This window comes from Clarias gariepinus, chromosome 21 (genome assembly GCF_024256425.1).
Source record: "Clarias gariepinus isolate MV-2021 ecotype Netherlands chromosome 21, CGAR_prim_01v2, whole genome shotgun sequence".
Classification (NCBI taxonomy): Eukaryota; Metazoa; Chordata; class Actinopteri; order Siluriformes; family Clariidae; genus Clarias; species Clarias gariepinus.
The window spans coordinates 11,497,334-11,515,699 of record NC_071120.1 but is presented as its reverse complement, the minus strand read 5'-3'; the positions used below and the strand labels follow the sequence as shown (position 1 = coordinate 11,515,699).

The following is an 18,366-nucleotide window of genomic DNA, read 5'->3' as shown; positions in this document are numbered from 1 at the left end:
ATTACGATCAGTGCTGCTAACGTGATTAAATGAGGGAATACATGTGTTTAGGGTTCTTTTGCATTACTTAAAGTAATTTGTAGAGACTGAAACAGCCATGGTGAGCTGAAAAGCATTTGATAATGCGCACCATTTAAGTTGAATAGACTGCAACAGCAAACGATCAGGTTTTGTTTCTGTCAGCCAATAACAAGTATCTGAAGCTATCATGAGCACAGATGTACCAAAACTAAACAATTGAAATATGTATAAAGCACAGATTTTTTCCTAATCTTTGCCTGTGTGGTTTCTGTGAGTCTGTTCTCATGATTGCCTCAGAATTTTGTTCTTGGCTGACTGATGTTGAACCCAATGCGTTCTCTTTTTCGTATAGCATATTTACCCTGGGGTTTGATGTTTTGTGTGCATTTGTGCATTCTAAGAAAAAGATCTTCTTGTTTTCTTGCCATTTACTGGCAGTTGGCATCTACTATGTTGCTTTACCACCATCTTCTGGTCTTGATCTCCCTCATCTTCCTCCCAGTTTAAATCTTATTTTCTAGTTAGTTGCCTAACTAGAAAAGCCAGACAGATACTTTCTACCTTGTCTTCGTTCTCCATTTTCTAAAATATTTTCACAGTACACTCATCTTCTGCAAGTTACAATTGCTCCTCCCCTGAATGTTAGAGTGGAGCTGTCTGTGCTTGTCAGTCTCTGCGGTGTCTCTTTCTTGTACTGTTTCTCGTACTTCTTGGCAGCTTGATCCAATCAGGGGATTTTCCTCTGACTTCTGGTATCAACAAAGCGTTGCTACCCAGGGAACTTCTGCTTACCCATTATGGAGGCTGTATATGAAAATCACAGGAGAACAGGAGTTGTGCATGTCTGGAATTCTCAGAGGACATGACAACTATATTGTCTATATTTCTTTGTATGAGCTTCATATGATTCTCTGTTTATCCAACAGTTTGGTGTTATTATTTTGACAGTATTTATCCCCATATTAATGGTTATTGAATTGTTTAGCTAAAGCTTACTGTATATTCATGAAAAATCTTGTTAGATTTAAGACACTTGTTTTTTGTTGTTGTTTTTATGTAAGCTAACTCAGACACTAGTCAGAAAAGACTATTTCTCCAGGCAGCATTGCACACTTGGGTGCACATCTTCAGCTGTCGCTACAGAGAAATCTCGACATGGACTCCCCTTGTAGCGCTTAAGCACGTCTTATGGACGGATAACCAGCTTTAATAAACATTTTTTGAAAAGGATCAAGCATAAATAATATGTTAACATATTAATGTTAACATGGTAAATCCCTCTAATGTAAAAAAATTATATATATATATATATAACATTTATATTATATATAATATCAGTTCTAAAAAAAAGAAAATAGCAAGAATATAAATAAGAACAGGGGAAACTTAAGTAAATGTAAAAATGTACAGTTTTTTCCTTAAAGAGCATCTAAAGGCCTATTTATTCTCTGATTCTTACTGTTATCCCACCATCCTCCACTCAAATGTCAACAGTGTCAAGGAATTCAGTTAGCCTTGAGTAAATGTGTTATACCACACACCTATCCTACAGTACAGTGAAGTGAGATCATCATCAACAACATAACCACCGATCATTTTTCACTAATTTTTTTCATACTGTTTATCTTATATAGGGCTACATGGGGCCTAGAGGATATCCCAGGGGTACGAGAAGACCTGACTTGCAACCAAAAATGTACAGTAGATGTTTTTTATTATTTTATTATTTCTTTACTCTTTACTTATCCATGCACAAAAAAAAAAAACATTAAAAAACCTAGGATCTCCAGTGGCTCAGGGAATAGAGTTTGGATAGTGATCTTTAGACTAAAGCACTAGATATGCAGTTTTTAATAAAATTTTATATAGCAATTTATTTGCAATGAAACTGTTATGAAATAAATAATTATAACAAAAACTTTGAGTCGTTGGCTCCCGTTAATGTGTGATAAATATACAGTATATGATATGTAAAATGTTGGGATGTTAACAGAATATTAGCATTATAACAATACATTGTGTTTTCATTAATTTTATATAAAATTTAATCAAAGGTACTGGGGAGTCTTCTAAAGATTCCCGCATGGCAAGGTGTAATTACGCAAGGTGTAATCAATTAGACCGGATGAAGTGCAGGTTTTTCACTGCATATCAAATTGTGCATGTTTGTGTATATGACAAGAAATAAAATTTGAATTTGATTAGAATTTGATTTGAGTACCAATAGGAGTAGTTGGTGTTGTCCTTGAGCACATCCTTTGCCCCTCGTTTGAATCATATCATCAGATGCACCTGCTATTGCCTTAGTGTGCAAACTGCTTTGCATGAAGAACAACTTTCCATGATCTTCATCCAGCCACTGTGCTGTTAAACTGCTTGTCCAAATATCATTGATGAAGCCAAAGGCTGTAATGTCCTGCTTTTTCACAAAGTCAAGCCACTTTAAAAGGAATTTCTTTTTATATTTTAATACATGCAGTGATGCTTATTGGAAAAGCCATATATTATTACATATCTAATTATTCTAATTTACAGTAAATACATTGTATTGGGCAGAAAATCAACTTCTTTCCCTTCGCATGCTCTCTGAGGTCTTTCAGTACCATGGCAACCTCTCATAAAACACAACATAGCAACGTTGGTTCACTGTGTAATTGACTGTTTTGTGGGATGTTTAAAGTGCTTTAAAGAAGGGTAACCTGTGATTTGGCAACAGGTTCATTGGAACCCAAGGATCACTGATGTGCAAGCCTAGCCTGTCTTGTCATGACTCCTGTCGACAATGGACCATGGAGCAGTAGAAGAAGGTGGGCTGGTCTGATGAAGTTTCCTTTTGGAGAAAGGCAAGCACCTTGGAGGCAGTGTGATGTCCTGAGCAATGTTTTGCTGAGAAATATTTTCACAACGTACCTACTTTAATCCTAGTAAAGGATGGGGTTGAACAACAGATCAGCATACATAAGGTATGGAAAGAAATTCATTCTGATTTATTAAGGAGTTCAAGAACGCTGTTCATCTCCCCATCGCAGTATGCAGCTCATTAATTTTCCATAGATGGCTGATAGACTTTTGGCATTCAGGAAGTGTCATGCAGTGCCTCGAAAGATGTGTTTCCTGTGTTTCCTTAATTACTGCTAATAATAATATTAGCCATTTCACCACCTCTAGGCACAGCACCAGCATAAGCTCATTTGCACACAGTTTATTAATTATTTACAAATAACTATTTATGAATAATAATAAAACAATAATATCATAATAAACCCATTAAACACAGGCAAAAGATGCAACTGCAAAGGCAAGTTAACATAGCATTAATATAAGTACATTTTAACTACAGTTGAGGAAAAAACACAAAGGATAAAACAATTATTTTAACTTTAAGGAAGGAAAGAGCATAGTGACCATGAGCTGCCAGAACAAGTTCTGCTTTTTACACATTCTTAATAAACGCCATCAATTGATGTTTTAATAATGATGAAAAATAGAGACAATGTTTAAAATGTGCCTATAGCTGTGGCTTTACATGATTTCCATTCTCATCAGACCGAATGAACCCTCAAGCCCTGTGTATGGGGAGGCAAGAGACCCCCAGACTAGAAATATGCATTGATATATAGATATATAGTACTATAATTTTAGTACTTTTAGTATAGGTTCATTCTATGGGTTGGCTTAATGATGATAAATGCTAAAAAGGTCCCCTCAAACATTACAGGTACTAAAGCAACATGAAATGTCTAGTTAAAATCCTTGCAATCCTCAAGAACTCTGTCTCCCTCTAGAGGACAATTTTTGTCCTCGAGTTTAAAGAGAAAGGATTTTAGTCCAAGGAGATAAACCCAAAACATTATGCTCAGTATTGTGTAGGTTCCCCTTTTGTTACTTGAGCAGCATGACTCCACTAGACCTCTGGGAATGTGCTGCGGTGTGTGGCACCAGGTCATTGGCAGTAAGTCCTTTGGGTGCTCTGGGTTGACGGTTTGGGCCTCCTTGGATCGGACGTGTTAGTATGGCGTGTTCTATGGGTGACTCGTTTGGATTAGGAATTTGGGGAATTTGAAGGTTGGGTTGGCTTCTTCAACTGCTAGGACCTGTGTGTTGTGGGACGTGGATGTGAGATGTTCAACTGTGTTGAACTTTTTGGTGATTTGTGCTTTTCTGTGGGATTAGACCAGACGTGCTGGCCTTTCGTCCCTGCCTTGGGGGCCCATGATGCTGTTACCAGTTTACTGGTATATGAATGACTAGTGTAAGTGCCGGTAGTTAACAAAAAAGAGTTTTTAGAAATAGATAAAATGAGGCTATAAATAAGCTGATCAGCTTTAATGTAATAATTAATATTATTATTTCATATTGACCTTGACCCCTGACAACTGTCCAATTACTGATAAGATTCTGGAAAAGATGGTAGCACAGCAACTATGTCCATATCTACATAGAAATAACATACATGAACTGTATCAGTTAGGATTTAGGCCTCATCATAGTACAGAGACAGCACTCGTTAAAGTAGTAAATGACCTCCTATTGGCCTCAGATCAAGGTTGTGTAACCATGCTTGTATTACTCGACCTCAGTGCAGCTTTTGACATCATTGACCATAGTATTCTTCTTCAGAGATTCGAAAATGTAGTAGGAATTAAGGGTACAGCCCTCTCCTGGCTCAGATCCTATTTAACCGATCGGTATCAGTATGTAGATTTAAATGGTGATTATTCTGTAGTGGAGTTTGGTGTTCCACAGGGTTCAGGTTTTAGGCCCACTGCTTTTTTCCCTTTACATGCTTCCTCTGGGCAACATAATCTGTAATCATGGTATTAGTTTTCACTGTTATGCTGACGACACACAGTTGACAACATACATCTCAGCAAAACCTGATGAGATAAACCAGTTTAATAAAGTTGAGCAATGTGTGCAGGACATAAGAAATTGAATGCTAATTAACTTCCTTCTGCTTAACCCAGATAAGACAGAAGTTCTAGTCATAGGACTGCATACAGAAGTAAGATTCTAGATCATGCTGTAACTTTAGATGGCCTTTTTGTTCCATCAAGTGCAACAGTAAAAGACCTTGGTGTGATTATAGATTCCAGTCTTTCATTTGAAGCTCATGTAGATAATATTACCAGAATAGCATTCTTTCACCTCAGAAATATTGCCAAGATAAGAAATATATTGTCCCTAAACGATGCAAAAAAACTAGTTCATGCATTTATTACCTCTAGGTTGGACTATTGTAATGCCCTACTGTCTGGTTGTTCAACTAGGTGCATGAACAAGCTTCAGCTAGTCCAGAATGCAGCAGCAAGAGTCCTCACTAGAACCAGATGATATGAGCACATCACCCCTATCTTATCTTCACTGCATTGGCTCCCTGTGAAATTTCGCATTGATTTTAAAATACTACTTTTGACATATAAAGAATTAAATGGTCTCGCGCCGCAGTATCTGAGTGAGCTGATAGATCCGCCATGCCTACTTCACTCAAAGGATGCAGGCTGCTTATCAGTACCGCGTATTATTAAAACTACAGCAGGGGGCAGAGCTTTTTCTTACAAAGCCCCAATGTTATGGAATAGTCTTCCAAATAGTGTTCGGGACTCAGACACAGTCTCAGTGTTTAAGTCCAGGCTAAAAACCTATTTATTTAATCAAGCATTTTTATAAATAGATTTGCCTTAGGTAAAGGAGCAGATCTGGGAGACTCATGGAGTATTATGGTGAACTGGTATGTTTAGATGCTGTCTTCCCCACTCTCATTGATCACTCAGGTTTGTTGACGGTGAGGTGATTGGTTGCTTTCATCTGAGGGAGCCATGATGTTTGTGTTTCCTTCTGGCTCTCCCTTTTAGTTATGCTGTTATAGTTAGTCCTGCCGGAGTCTCTGCTTGGACTCTACAGTAAATATACATTCACATTATACATTATGTGACTGTGACCATACCTACTGTAACTTTATTTCTCCTCTTCTGCTCTCTCTCCCGTTCCTTCTCTTCCCTCTCTTCCCCTCTCTCTCTTTCCCTCTCTCTGTCGAGCTACACATGTCGTTCCTGAGCTGCCAGTGATCCAGACTCCCTCTGCCCTCCGGACCTGTCTGACCCATCTTGGTGCCCCGCTTTTGGTTGGAGATCTTGTCGCATGGATGCCCGTGTGTCTCTTTGGGATGCATCTCGATTCTGGGAATGGTTCTCGCTACCTAGAAGAAGGTTCTGGCCTCGACTGGTGTTGGCAGCTGTTTCTCTGAGGACTTGACAGTTCGATACTTCATACAAGTCTACCTGAGTTTTCAATAACTAACTGGACTCCATATTAACATCAATTAACATCAACTGTTATGCTGAACTGCCTGCCACCTAACAAACAGTATAAATGCAGATCATTTCCTGATTTCTGTTTCACCCAAATGAGGATGGGTTCCCTGTTGAGTCTGGTTTCTCTCAAGGTTTCTTCCTATTACCATCTCAGGGAGTTTTTTCTTGCCACTGTCGCCCTCGGCTTGCTCATCAGGGACAATCTGACCATTTTGATTCATACACATTCAAATTCCATACAAACTTAAATAATTCTTTTGATTGTGTAAAGCTGCTTTGGGACAATGCCAATTGTTAAAAGCGCTATACAAATTATTATTAATAGATTATTAAATCCGGGAAATAAATGTTCATAAAATAGCTTTTACTCATCATTTGAGTTTCACTTATGGTACAGGATAAGCCTCAGGCAGATATCTAAGTACTGCAAAAGTTTTATTAAATTCTGTCCAGCAGTCGATTAAAGACGAGCCCACAGTTTGACACATGCGCAGTACGCTGTCAGAACTTGCGGTTTATAATCTGGAACAGAACTACTCATAACTTCCCTTTTGTTTTGATTAACTTTGATTTTTATTTATGGCACAGGTTTAACTTCAGGTGAATACCAAGGTACTTTAGCCAGTTTTGCATGATTCAGTGACAAATGCTGGCTATGGGACATACAGACAGAACATTTTCTGAGACTGGTTTGTGGTTCATATATGAAACGTTAGGACAGAAAAAGTTCTGACCACATTGTCCTGAATGTACAGACAAAACATTTATTTTATTTACATAGATAATTAATATTAAGGTTTTAATGTTTATATATATATATATATATATATATATATATATATATATATATATATATATATATATATAAAGAAAAATGGACAGAAATTGTAATGACTAGACTGTTATAGACATAAATGTTAATTGAAGATTCTACAACACTTTAGCAGTATGAGGAAGAAGAATGATGAACACTGGCTTTCTTTTAGTTACATATCTAATATAAGTTACAATGTCATTTTCCTGATCAGAGTACTAAGAAACCGTTCACTGAACAGTTTAACTAATAAAAAGATTTTTTAATAAAATTTTTCCTTTTTAAATTTTCAGATTTAAAAAAAAATGGTAACGAGTCATTTGAGGTTCAAAAGAGTCGACTCTTTCTGTTTAACTTAGAGAATTCCCCTTCAGAAGACTGCCGCAGAGATAGACAGCGCATGCGTGGACCTAGCCAATAGGGTTAATTAACTCTGAAATGACGCTCTCTTGGTCCCGCCTTCTCCTTAAAGAGGAATGTCGCGAGCCGCATACTAGCGCACTACACAGTGCGTGAGAGTAGTGCGCGTGATACCCGGGGACACACTACGTAGTGCGCTAGTACGCGGGTTTGCGGTAAGGGGCGCTGTACGTAGGAGAACGTTGTACGTGGGGGGACGCTGTACGTGGCAGTCCGGACTCATCTTCTGCTGAGTGATTGAACTCGTCTTCCCTCCCTGAAAAAAGAGCGCATCTGAGGCAGGTGAGGCTCGCAGGTCCCCCGGGTCACACCGAGTATGTGGCCGCTTGTGCTGGTTGCGCTGCTTCCCTCCATCCTGCTGGCTCATGAAGTGGACTGGAAGAAGCTCGATGGTCTCGCCAGAGCCAAAGTGGAGGTGAGGAAGTTCACATTTTTCTGTTATTAGTTTAGTTTTCGAGACATTTATCATTGGGTAATAACTAACAGTGATTAGGTTATTTATCTGATAATCCAGACATTGTGTATTAGTGCTAATGATTGGAGTTAAGGACTGATGGAGTCTATAGGATTTCCCCTGCTGTTCTCAGTTCCTCTTATCTTTATTTTCCTTTAAATCACGTTGTTTTAAAGATATCTACAGAAATACAAATTCTGCATTTAGATGTCATATATACAATAAAGCTGAATTAAATTAACCAGATGTTCTCCAGGCTTTTAATAGAAAGCAACAACTGTAAAGCTGATGTACCGGGTTGCCAGGTTGAGGCTTTTCATTTAGGTCAGAGGGTTCTCAAAGTCTGATTCAAAGAGCTTTTAAAGTGGTTAAAAATCACAACACACTATTACCAAAGTCAACACGTGTACTATGGAAATCTCATCGTTATGAACTTAATACATCCATCCAGAACCCTCTGTAGTCTATTGTATTTATTCCCATTTTATGATTGTGGTAGGATATCTGGTCAACATTTATACGTGCATTTACACACTATAGGCAGTTTGGGAACGCCAGTTAAACATATCTGGATATCTTTGAAATGTGAGAAGAAACCCACCAAGCCCAGGGAGAGCATGCTAACTCCATGCACACAGACTGGAGGTGGGAATTAAACTCACACCCTGGCCACTAAGCCACTGTGCCACCTATGACTATCATCCTTAAAAACAGACCTATCAATAAAATAACTTATCGATAACAATATTAACATGGATCTAACCAGATCTGTTGGTGAAAAGTTGAGGATTGAAAATTTATTTGACAGTCAAAGCGGTCCCTGCCTACAAGCAATCTGAGAACACTACTGTTCATCTCACTATACCTGTTGCCATGCTTGCCATACAGAAAGCAGACACACTTAAGATTAAGATTCAATCGCCACATGTTTCTTAAAGCAAAGTTAATGATTTTTGCCACGTATCCCACTTGAGAAACTGGGGTTAGAGTGCAGGGTCAGCCAGCATACATGGTCCCTTGGAGCAGAAAGGGTTAAGTGCCCTGCTTAAGGGCTCAACAGTGCTTAGACGGGGCCTTAAACCCCCGACATTCTAATCAGCACCCCAGAGCCCTAACTGTCTAAGCCAGCATTTTCCCCTTACTGCTTGCACGTATTATTCTCCATGCTAGGATATTTAGATGAAATTTAGCTTATCTGGCAACACCAGTGAAATCTGCCACACCAACATGAAACTCCACTTTAAAAAGCAAAACAGTCTGTCGCTTTATTTAGATCATGTGCTGAAACTGACTTTGCTTAAGTGACCTGGTTTACACTGAAAAAGTCTTTGTGTGGGTTTGAAAAGACTAATGTGACACCGAACAATGATATGAGTGTGGTGTGTCAGAGTGTTGCCGTCTTCTCTAACACTATTCTTATTGGTGTTACATACACTGTAACTTTAGAAGTGTCCAGCCATCCAACTATCATTATATCAATCCATCAATCATTACGTTCATTCATCCATAGATTTAGGGATGTAAAAGCTGATTATATCCATCCCATCCATCCGTCCATCATGTTCATCTAGCCATCATTTTGTCCATTTATTCATTATGTTCCTCTATACTTCATTATATTGATCAAACCATCATTATGCTTATTCATCCATCCTTACATACGTTTATTATGTCCATCAATCCATTATTTTGTCCTTTCTTGCATCATGTCTGTCTACTATTATATCCATCCATACATCCATGAAACCATCCAATCATCATTATATCCATCCATTTAACATTATTTTTAATATCATTATGCCCATTTATCATTATATTTATTCATCCATCCATTTAACCAGCCATCATTATGTTATTCACCCATCAATCCATCATTATGTCAGTCAATCCATCATTTTGTGCATCTATGTTTATTGGGAGTGGGACACTGGTCGGGTTCTGGCTGATGCTCTGTTTCTGTTCTTGTTATAAATAATAATTTAGGTTGAGTTAGAGATGATAATAATAAATAGAATAGATCAAATTACAGTATATCCGGACCCAAGACAGCTGCAGGATGAACGTCAGAATAAAGCTGCTTCTGTTCTATGCACAAATCATGAAATTGTAAGATAAATATTTTGTACTTACTTAATGGCCATAATTAATGTTGTTTTTTTTTCAGAGCTGTGGAGGATGACAGCTGAATAGGCTGAGGGAGGTAATCTCACAATATGTTAATATTATTACTTCATTCTTATTTCTTCTAATTTACAAAAGATTAACAAATTGTCATCTGTTTTTGTACCATGTTCAAAGTGACCCATTTGCCAATTCAGTGTAAAAATATTGTGAAAAATATATTGAGTAACTATAACTGTAATTGTATTTACTTTTTTGTGTTTTTCCGTCTTTGTCCTCAGGTCAAGGCCTTTGTGACCCAAGACATCCCTCTGTAGTATCCTTCATCCAGTTCACAATGCCAATTACTTTATCAAACTTCGATGTCAATTCATGATTATCTTAATAATTTTTTATTTTTGATAAGAATCATTTTGGTAATTTTTTTTTACAGAGTTTTACAGGGATTATTTATACTACAGAAAACATCTGTCCTTTTTCGCTTCACTACATTTCTTTGTGGTGTTGCATTACATGACCACAGTATTTAAATCAGGAATATCGCTGTTGTGTGTAATTGTTTCGCCTTACTTTTGTAAACTGCTTAAACGTTCAGCAGTGTAGAAGGTGTTTGAAATCATAAAAAAAGGAGCTGGTTGGGGACAGTGCTTTTATTTAAGTAGAAATGTAAATGGAGGACCAGGAGTTACAAAACCCTTTCATAACCACAATAACACTCATTTCTTTTCACCCTTGTGCTATTTATCAAAAAACTATATTGTGTAGCATTTATGAAATAAATGAACTGCTACAGAGAAAACAAAATTTTATTTCTGCATGCAACAAAAACATTGTGAACTTCCCAAAAAAAGGACCCTGGGTTGAAGGAACGTAACGTTCAAATAAAATACTCGATGTCTATTTGAGTTCTCGTATATTAAGCCGAACTTAAATTATCCACATGCAGCAAACCAGCAATGCCGTCTGCTTCTGTGTGCCGTCATCCTTTTGTTGCGTGTACTGGAGTGTGCAGTCAGCTGTCAACCTGAATAAAAAAGGACTATTTATATAAATTGTGTGCCGTCGGGTGTCGCACATCGGCGGTTGTGACTTCAGGATGCACTATAGGAAAGAAGGCATGCAGAGGAAGATCTGCTGAATAACGCTGGCTCCTGGCATTCATGTGGATGACACATAGTGCCTACCAAATAGACCAAGTAGTCCCTAATGGCACTGTCCTCTTTTAGCAGGATGGTTTGCCCTGTTACACTGCAAAATCATTTTGTAATTGTTTGAGGTATTGACTTGGCTTCAGTTCTCCAGACCTCAATCTGATTGAGGATATGTAAGATGTGCTGAACTAACAGGTCTGATCTATGAATGCCGTATTTTGCAACCTACAGGACTTGAAGATCTGCTACTAACACATTGGTGCCATAAACCACACCACACCATTAGATGTTTTGTGAAATCCATGCCTTTATGGCTCAGAATTGTCTTGGTGGCACAGGAGAGACCTAGACAATATTAGTCAGGTGATATTACTGATCTAGCTGATTAATGTATTATCATTTCTAGTAAAACTCCACTTTTATATTCAATTTGTCACCAGTTAATACCCTCACATAAAATCTGAGCTGTAACCAGATTTGGTTTACTGTTGACAATTCCAGCTTTGTCTTCCTTTTTATTTTATCTTTTTATTTAGTTATTTTTACCTACTGTAGGTCAGAAGTGATGCTGATTGATCCTAACAACTGCCACCATGTTCATAGACTAGAAAAATGATGTTGTTCAGGGTGTATGTTCCTTGATTTAACACTTTTCTCAGTCATAACTTGGTGATGAAGCACATCCCTGGTGCAGACCCCGAGCTCGTCCTCCTGAACCACTACTACGAGGAGCTGGATGTAAGTACAGTATAAGATCACACCACTTCATGTTGTTCTTCATGCTGTTTGATTCATTTGCTATAGCAGCAGGTCAGACAGTGGTTCAAATCAAAATAAAATTTTTATATAAATGTTTAAATGCCTCATTGTTTTATGTTTACAGCTAAATCATAGTGTGCCATTTAATTGATTATGCAATTTCATCACCCTAAGGTTGATCAGGTCAGTTAATTGCATCATGGATAGATTTTTGGAATCGAGTTTAGTATCAGTTCACACATTTTTAATTATCTAGATAAACTCTTAAATGTTAAATACTGTAAAATGTAACAATTCCTTGAAAATATACTTCAGTAAAATAATAATAATAATAATAATAATAATTTGAATCTTCCTTAAAATCCTCTGCTTATGAGTTTAAGCCTGTTTTGTTCAATACCGCCACCTACTGGACTTGGCACAAACGACAGGAAAAAAGATTACCACACTGTATCAGGCATAGTGTTAAAACAACCAGGAGCCCAAATTACACAGGATTTCAGTGTTTATTAGATATTTTAGTAGGTTTTAATACTTTAAACATGTAAAAAGTATACTTTTTTGGGACAAATTAAACAATAGACATTACTGGCATTACAGACATTTCCTGGTCATTTCCAGTTATTTCCATCTAAATTCATCTTTATATTTTCCCCTGATTGTAAAGATAAGTTTGAATTTGCTACTGAATCAAATAGGAAACCTCAATGGCCAAAAATCTAGTAAAAACTAATCGAAGTTTCCCTATTATTCACAGCTCTAATTTACAGTGACTTGTAGGATAAATGCTGCACATAAACAAAATATAAAGACAATAAACAGATGAGCAAAGAAATACATATATCTCTTGATATAATCAATCTTGGGACGAGACTGGTCATTTGGACTATGAATACGTTACTGTAAAGTTATCACCCACAGAGCACACTGAGAACAAAATGTAACCCAGTGTGAACTTTCACGCAGCAGTTCCTCAGCATTCCAGTACTCCGCCTTCAGTTTATTCAGCCTTTTCAGATTTTTCCTGTTTTGAAAAGGAAATTAGACCAGATCAGAACAGAAACTCCTACAATTATCTAACCTGACTGGATCATTCAGTAACAGCTTTTTTTAAAAAGTTAACAGATATACCATCAAGGGAAATTGGAGAGGAGAAGACGACATGATCATTGTTTAAAATCTGAATGGAGAAGTAATTCTCTTAGCCACGTTTAGCACACAATGTGTGAAAATGATTCCTCATCCTCCTCTCACACCACTCTCACAGTTTTAGTGCTGAAATTGGCCTGTGCTATTCAGGAAAATTAGGTCATCGGCTGACTTCATTTTTATTACATAACATCTAGACCTGAGCAACTGAAGCAACCCCAGATTATAATGGGTTACTTTTTATCCTGACATGCTCATCTGAACTCATAAGACCACAGGACCTTTTCCCATTGCTCATTTGACCCTTCTGAAATGGTGACTTTATTTTGGCTAGGTAGTATCTGTGGAGAGTAGACAGGTCATGTCTGCGTTTGTGAAATGAACAAAAGCCTGTTATCTTTGCAAAGCAGCATGCATTAGAGGTCATAAGGTTAAATGAGCGTGGTGATGTAATGTGGTGTAGTTGTTGATATTGGAGCGGTTTCTGCAGAGGTGTTTTTGTTGATACTTGTGTTATTTAATATAAAAAAGAAGAGTATTTATTTATAAGATATAGGGAACCTGCATTATAAGTTGTTTACAACATTGTACCTTTGTTTGTAGCGTTTTCTAAATAAAAAAATTATATGTTCATTTAAACCAAATTGTGCATTATAGTATATTGTAAATTTTCTTCAAATTTTGTTAAGATCTGAGAGTAGAGCTTTATCAAATTGTGACCAGAGTCCTATAATTACCCTTATACCATTTAAATTTCAGATCCATATGTAACAAAATATATGTATAACATTCTACCAGGAATTTCCTAGTACTACCACGGATATATTCAGAATAATCTTTAGATTTTGATGATTTACAGGTGCTATTCTTGTCCTTAATCCCGAATTCACCCTCTTGCTCTTCCTTTGCAGCGCATCCCGCTGTCACACATGACCCGTAGTGAAATTAACAGTCTTCTGGCAGAGTTGGGCTTCTATAAAAAAGCACAAGCTGAAGACGAAGTGCCGGAGGAGTTTCGCTTCTCACCAGCTAAAGACAGCCCCTTTAAAGAGCACCACACTGGAAAAGCACCCACAAAGAGTGATCCCCCAGAGGAGCCACAGCCTGAGAAAGAGTCAGCGCACAAAGATTTATAGTCTTTGTACAGTATGTAAAAGATTAATTGGGATCATTAAGTAAATTTGATTATACTTTCCCCAGTCTTGGGTGCGCACACCTGTTTTTGCTCTGCTGGTGTACGGCTGATACTAACGAGCTGTTATGGACACCATTTTCTGCCCAAATGAGAACTGAATGATGCCCCAAACTGTAAAATCATCCGATTGGTTTAGGGCTGAGTACCTGCGTTCTTATTGGTGGAACCTGGTCTTCATAAAGTGCTGGATAATAACATCACAGAAATAAAATGAATAAATATTTTTTTGACCAGAACACTTGTATTGTTATTTCAGTAGTCAATAAGTAAACAAGTGGTTTCTTGAAAGGTTTTAATATCATACTTCATGTTAATTTGCAGTGAACAGAAATGCTGAGTGAACAATGTTGCTCTGTGCAAATAAGTAAAACCGCATCAAGAACAAAATGATCATAGACTATGAACTATTTTTCTACACATATACAGCGTGTTCGAGTTAATTACTTGTGTAATATCTACACACGAGTCTGCCGCTATTCTCCTTAAAAAGCTCATCAGTAATAACACTGTTTAGTAAGAAGATGCCGCTTCAGATCTCCACTGTGGGTCGGAGAGGGAAAAAACAAGGCACAAGACAAGCAAAAGAGGGGGTAAAATTTTTTTTTTTAAAGTTTGGATAAAATTCACACCACAAGATTCTCTCCTGCATGTTAGTGCACAATCTACAGCATGGTGTTCGTGTCGGAAAATTACTACAAAAACATTACAGTATTTCGAAAACAGTTTGTATAAATGTTAATGTTAAATACTAGCTAACAGAATGACATCTTATTGGCACATTAAATGAATCAGCTATATATAAAATGAATACAGCATTAACGCTGCCCTGTAAATCTGTGTGATACGTTTAAATAAAATTATCTGCAGCCAATAGTTACAAACTTGCTCAAATATATATATATATAAATATATATAAAACAGCTTTGCACTCTCCTGGTAAACATAATTCATAAATAAAAATAAAGTGTTGGACCCAGGATGTACATGGCTGAAACAGTCTTCCTCAGTAACCAGAATGACGTGATGGATGAGCCGTTTGTCTTTTTTTTTTTTTCAAATTATCTTCTTTAAAGCATACTTTATGAAACATAATAAAAAGAATACAATAAACTAAAATTGATAAAATAAAGCATGAATTTCAGGAAGACGCTGCTGCAGTGTGTTGTGTGCGTGTGGTATGTAATGTGTTGCTTTGCGTGTGCCCCGTGCTAAACAGTTCCTCTCCTACTATGGAGTGGAAGCCAGTCCTCGGATTAATGAACATTTTACTAGAGAGTCTGCTTTAAATCAGCAGGACGAGAACATGGGTTTTAAACTATCAGACCAGGCATGGTTTGTAAAAAAAGAAGAAAAAGAAAAAAAAAATGTTTCCTCATGGAGAGGTGCTGTTAAAACACACAGCGGTGAGAAATCCTGTCCTCAACTCCAGTCACCTGTGGCCTAGGACTAATTGGGTTAAATTAAAAGAAAAGAAAAAGAATCCAAGTAAACAAAAGGTGAAGCATGCAGATCGGAACAGCTACAGTACCACGGAATATCGTTACAAGCCTTTAAAAAAATGATAGAAACGTAGAGAAATAAACATAATAGTAAAAGTGTCTTTTCTGGGATTTCAAATACAGTAATGCAATTTTTTTATTGCCATTTGTTCATTGCTATTTTTTTTTAACAAAATTTGCTTTAAACAATCTTTTTTAAAATGATCTACAGCATTATAGGAATAATCCACATGCTGTGATCCTGCGCAATGTTTGGTTGGTTGTAGGTGGGACATGATGAGGAAAAAAGGTGATTAAAAGCAGTTTCTAAAAAAACAACAACAACAAAAAAAAACTGGTGTTCTCGGATGCCAGGGTGTACATCGAGCGCTCAGAGGTCCGAGTGTGCTCGACATGCCATCTCGTATCTGCGCAGGTGATTGACCAGCGACTGCACGTAGGTGAAGACGCACTTGGGGTCAGGCTTCTTGCCCATTATCATCATGTCCTCCACTTCCAACAGGGGCATACAATTAGCAAAGGCCCTGATGGACAGAGATAAGAAAAAGAAACACATGTACACATACAAGTATTAGTGCCTGTTTATTACAGCAGCCTTAAATAAATAGGCAGATGTAAAAATATTTACAGGTACATCATAACTGGGCTGGCTTCAGCGTAACCACGCAACAGGAAATTAACTACATAGACAGCACCTCGTCTCCATACACAACTTTATCACACGGTTGACTTGGTAACACTGACGGGAAGCAGGCACAGATTCGTTTCATCCTTTAATGACCTCAAAAAAGTGAATTTCATTAGGCATGGAAAAAAACCAGCCAAGGCTTAGATTTTCTCAAGTTAACAAATGAACATGTTTTTTTAAATAGTGTTTGGTTTCTAAAACAGTAGCTAAAGCAGATAAAGGCGTACAGGGATCTTTGATTCAGGAGCGCTCTCTCCGTTTCACACAGTCCAAACCAAGACCATGTTTGGGCTTGGGTCTTGGAGCGGCGCTCGCTTTCACAAACACAGAGTGATGGTGAACGTGGCCAGACCCTTGATATGACGTTATGTTGTTCGGCAAAACTGACAAACAAACCTTTGATAAAGATCACTGCGGTGGCCTGGACAAGCTGAACGCGTACACACTGCAGCCCTGATTAACAGCGCAGTGCCTTTTTAAGTTTCCTATTTCTGGTTTCACTGGAGCCTGGTTTCATCGACGCGTCCAAATAGAACAGGATCAGGAATGCAGTTTGGACGCTTGTGTGTCATGTTTTTAGTTAGAGGGGGATTTTTTAAACCCTTAACATCAGATTGAAACTAAGGGCTTAAGCCATGATCAGATCACTAACGAGTAAGAAAATAATGGCACACCTGATGCTGAGAAAAGGTGAGCATTATGGTCACATTTGAATCCTCTATATTTACTGTGAAAAGTTAATGAATAAATGATAAACCTAAAACGGTGAAGTTGGCGTGTCAGTACATTGACCATACTTGTGAAAGAAGTATTTGTGGGAACGCAAGATGGTTTTTGGAATTTTTGTCTGTCTGTGCACGCATCACATAAAAACTACTGACCGAATTATAATGTAGATTTTCAGAGGTGTATTTGGCCGAGCTTAAAGTAACATAGGCTTTGTTTCATGGGAATGGGCCCACGGGAAGAAAAGATATGCTAGTTTAAAATCTAAATGGAATACGCCATTATATCAATTAAAATAAATAAATAAACACTTTAATTAAGTGTGCAATTAAATTGCATGGGAACAAAATCACTGAAACATCTACCAAATAAAATAAAAATAAAATCTCATCTGCCTCACTGGTCAGGTCTTTTCTGAAAAGCAGTGTTGCACCTCTCACCATTTTATTTTATTTTTTTCGGGGGATCAGTTTGGACCTTAGAGGGAGTTTTTGGTTTTGACCAAGCCTTTCTGCACCAGCCCTCTGTAGAACTCCTGCAGGTACGTATACACACACTTCCAGTCGGGCTCCCTCAGCCGCACCATGTCGTCCACGTCCAAAAGCTGGGGACAGTCCGCAAGCTTCCTACTCGCACATGAAGTATGTAGGGAGAGAAAGAACGACAGAATGACAGACAAGAGAGAGAGGAGGAGGTAGATGGGAGCCGTGAGCAGCCAACATTCAGGGTGACAGGAGACAGTCAGAAAAAACACACACAAAAACAAAACAAACATTACATCTGTGTTGACTTACATTTTAATGTGCTTTCATGCTTTATGATCATATTCTCACACACATACAAACACAACACCAAGAAAAGTCAAATGGAGCGTCAGGGTACATCCATTTCACTTTGTTGGTTATTTAAGCTGTGGATCTTTCAGGACTAACGTGACTTTTACACTTGTGTTGTACCTCATAGTGCGAAAACATACACGAGAATCACAAAGTGTTCGGGAAGCAAAATGCAAAGTGAGAAGAAAACTATCGAACTCTCAACTCAGCCTATGTTTA

The 18,366-nt window shown here is 37.7% G+C and overlaps 2 protein-coding genes across 10 annotated transcripts in view; one reads left to right on the top strand and one right to left on the bottom strand.

The window, feature by feature from the left end:
- Window positions 1-7,725: 7,725 nt before the first annotated feature.
- On the top strand, window positions 7,726-14,634 carry selenom (selenoprotein M). Its single transcript, XM_053480633.1, has 5 exons — window positions 7,726-7,984; window positions 10,188-10,223; window positions 10,426-10,460; window positions 11,955-12,033; window positions 14,115-14,634. Exons 1-5 carry the CDS (start codon window positions 7,886-7,888, stop codon window positions 14,337-14,339), a joined length of 474 nt encoding a protein of 157 aa, XP_053336608.1. The 5' UTR covers window positions 7,726-7,885; the 3' UTR covers window positions 14,340-14,634.
- A 49-nt stretch (window positions 14,635-14,683) lies between these two features.
- smtnb (smoothelin b) overlaps window positions 14,684-18,366 on the bottom strand; it is a 54,721-nt gene continuing 51,038 nt past the window's right edge. For 6 of the 9 annotated variants that reach the window (XM_053480625.1, XM_053480632.1, XM_053480623.1 and 3 more), the window contains one exon: window positions 14,684-16,421. In XM_053480625.1, coding sequence (XP_053336600.1) covers window positions 16,268-16,421 — 154 coding nt within the window. In that variant the 3' untranslated portion in view covers window positions 14,684-16,267. Of the gene's footprint in view, window positions 16,422-17,751; window positions 17,938-18,366 lie in introns of all 9 variants that reach the window. The other 3 variants (XM_053480626.1, XM_053480628.1, XM_053480631.1) reach the window with 3 other exon arrangements.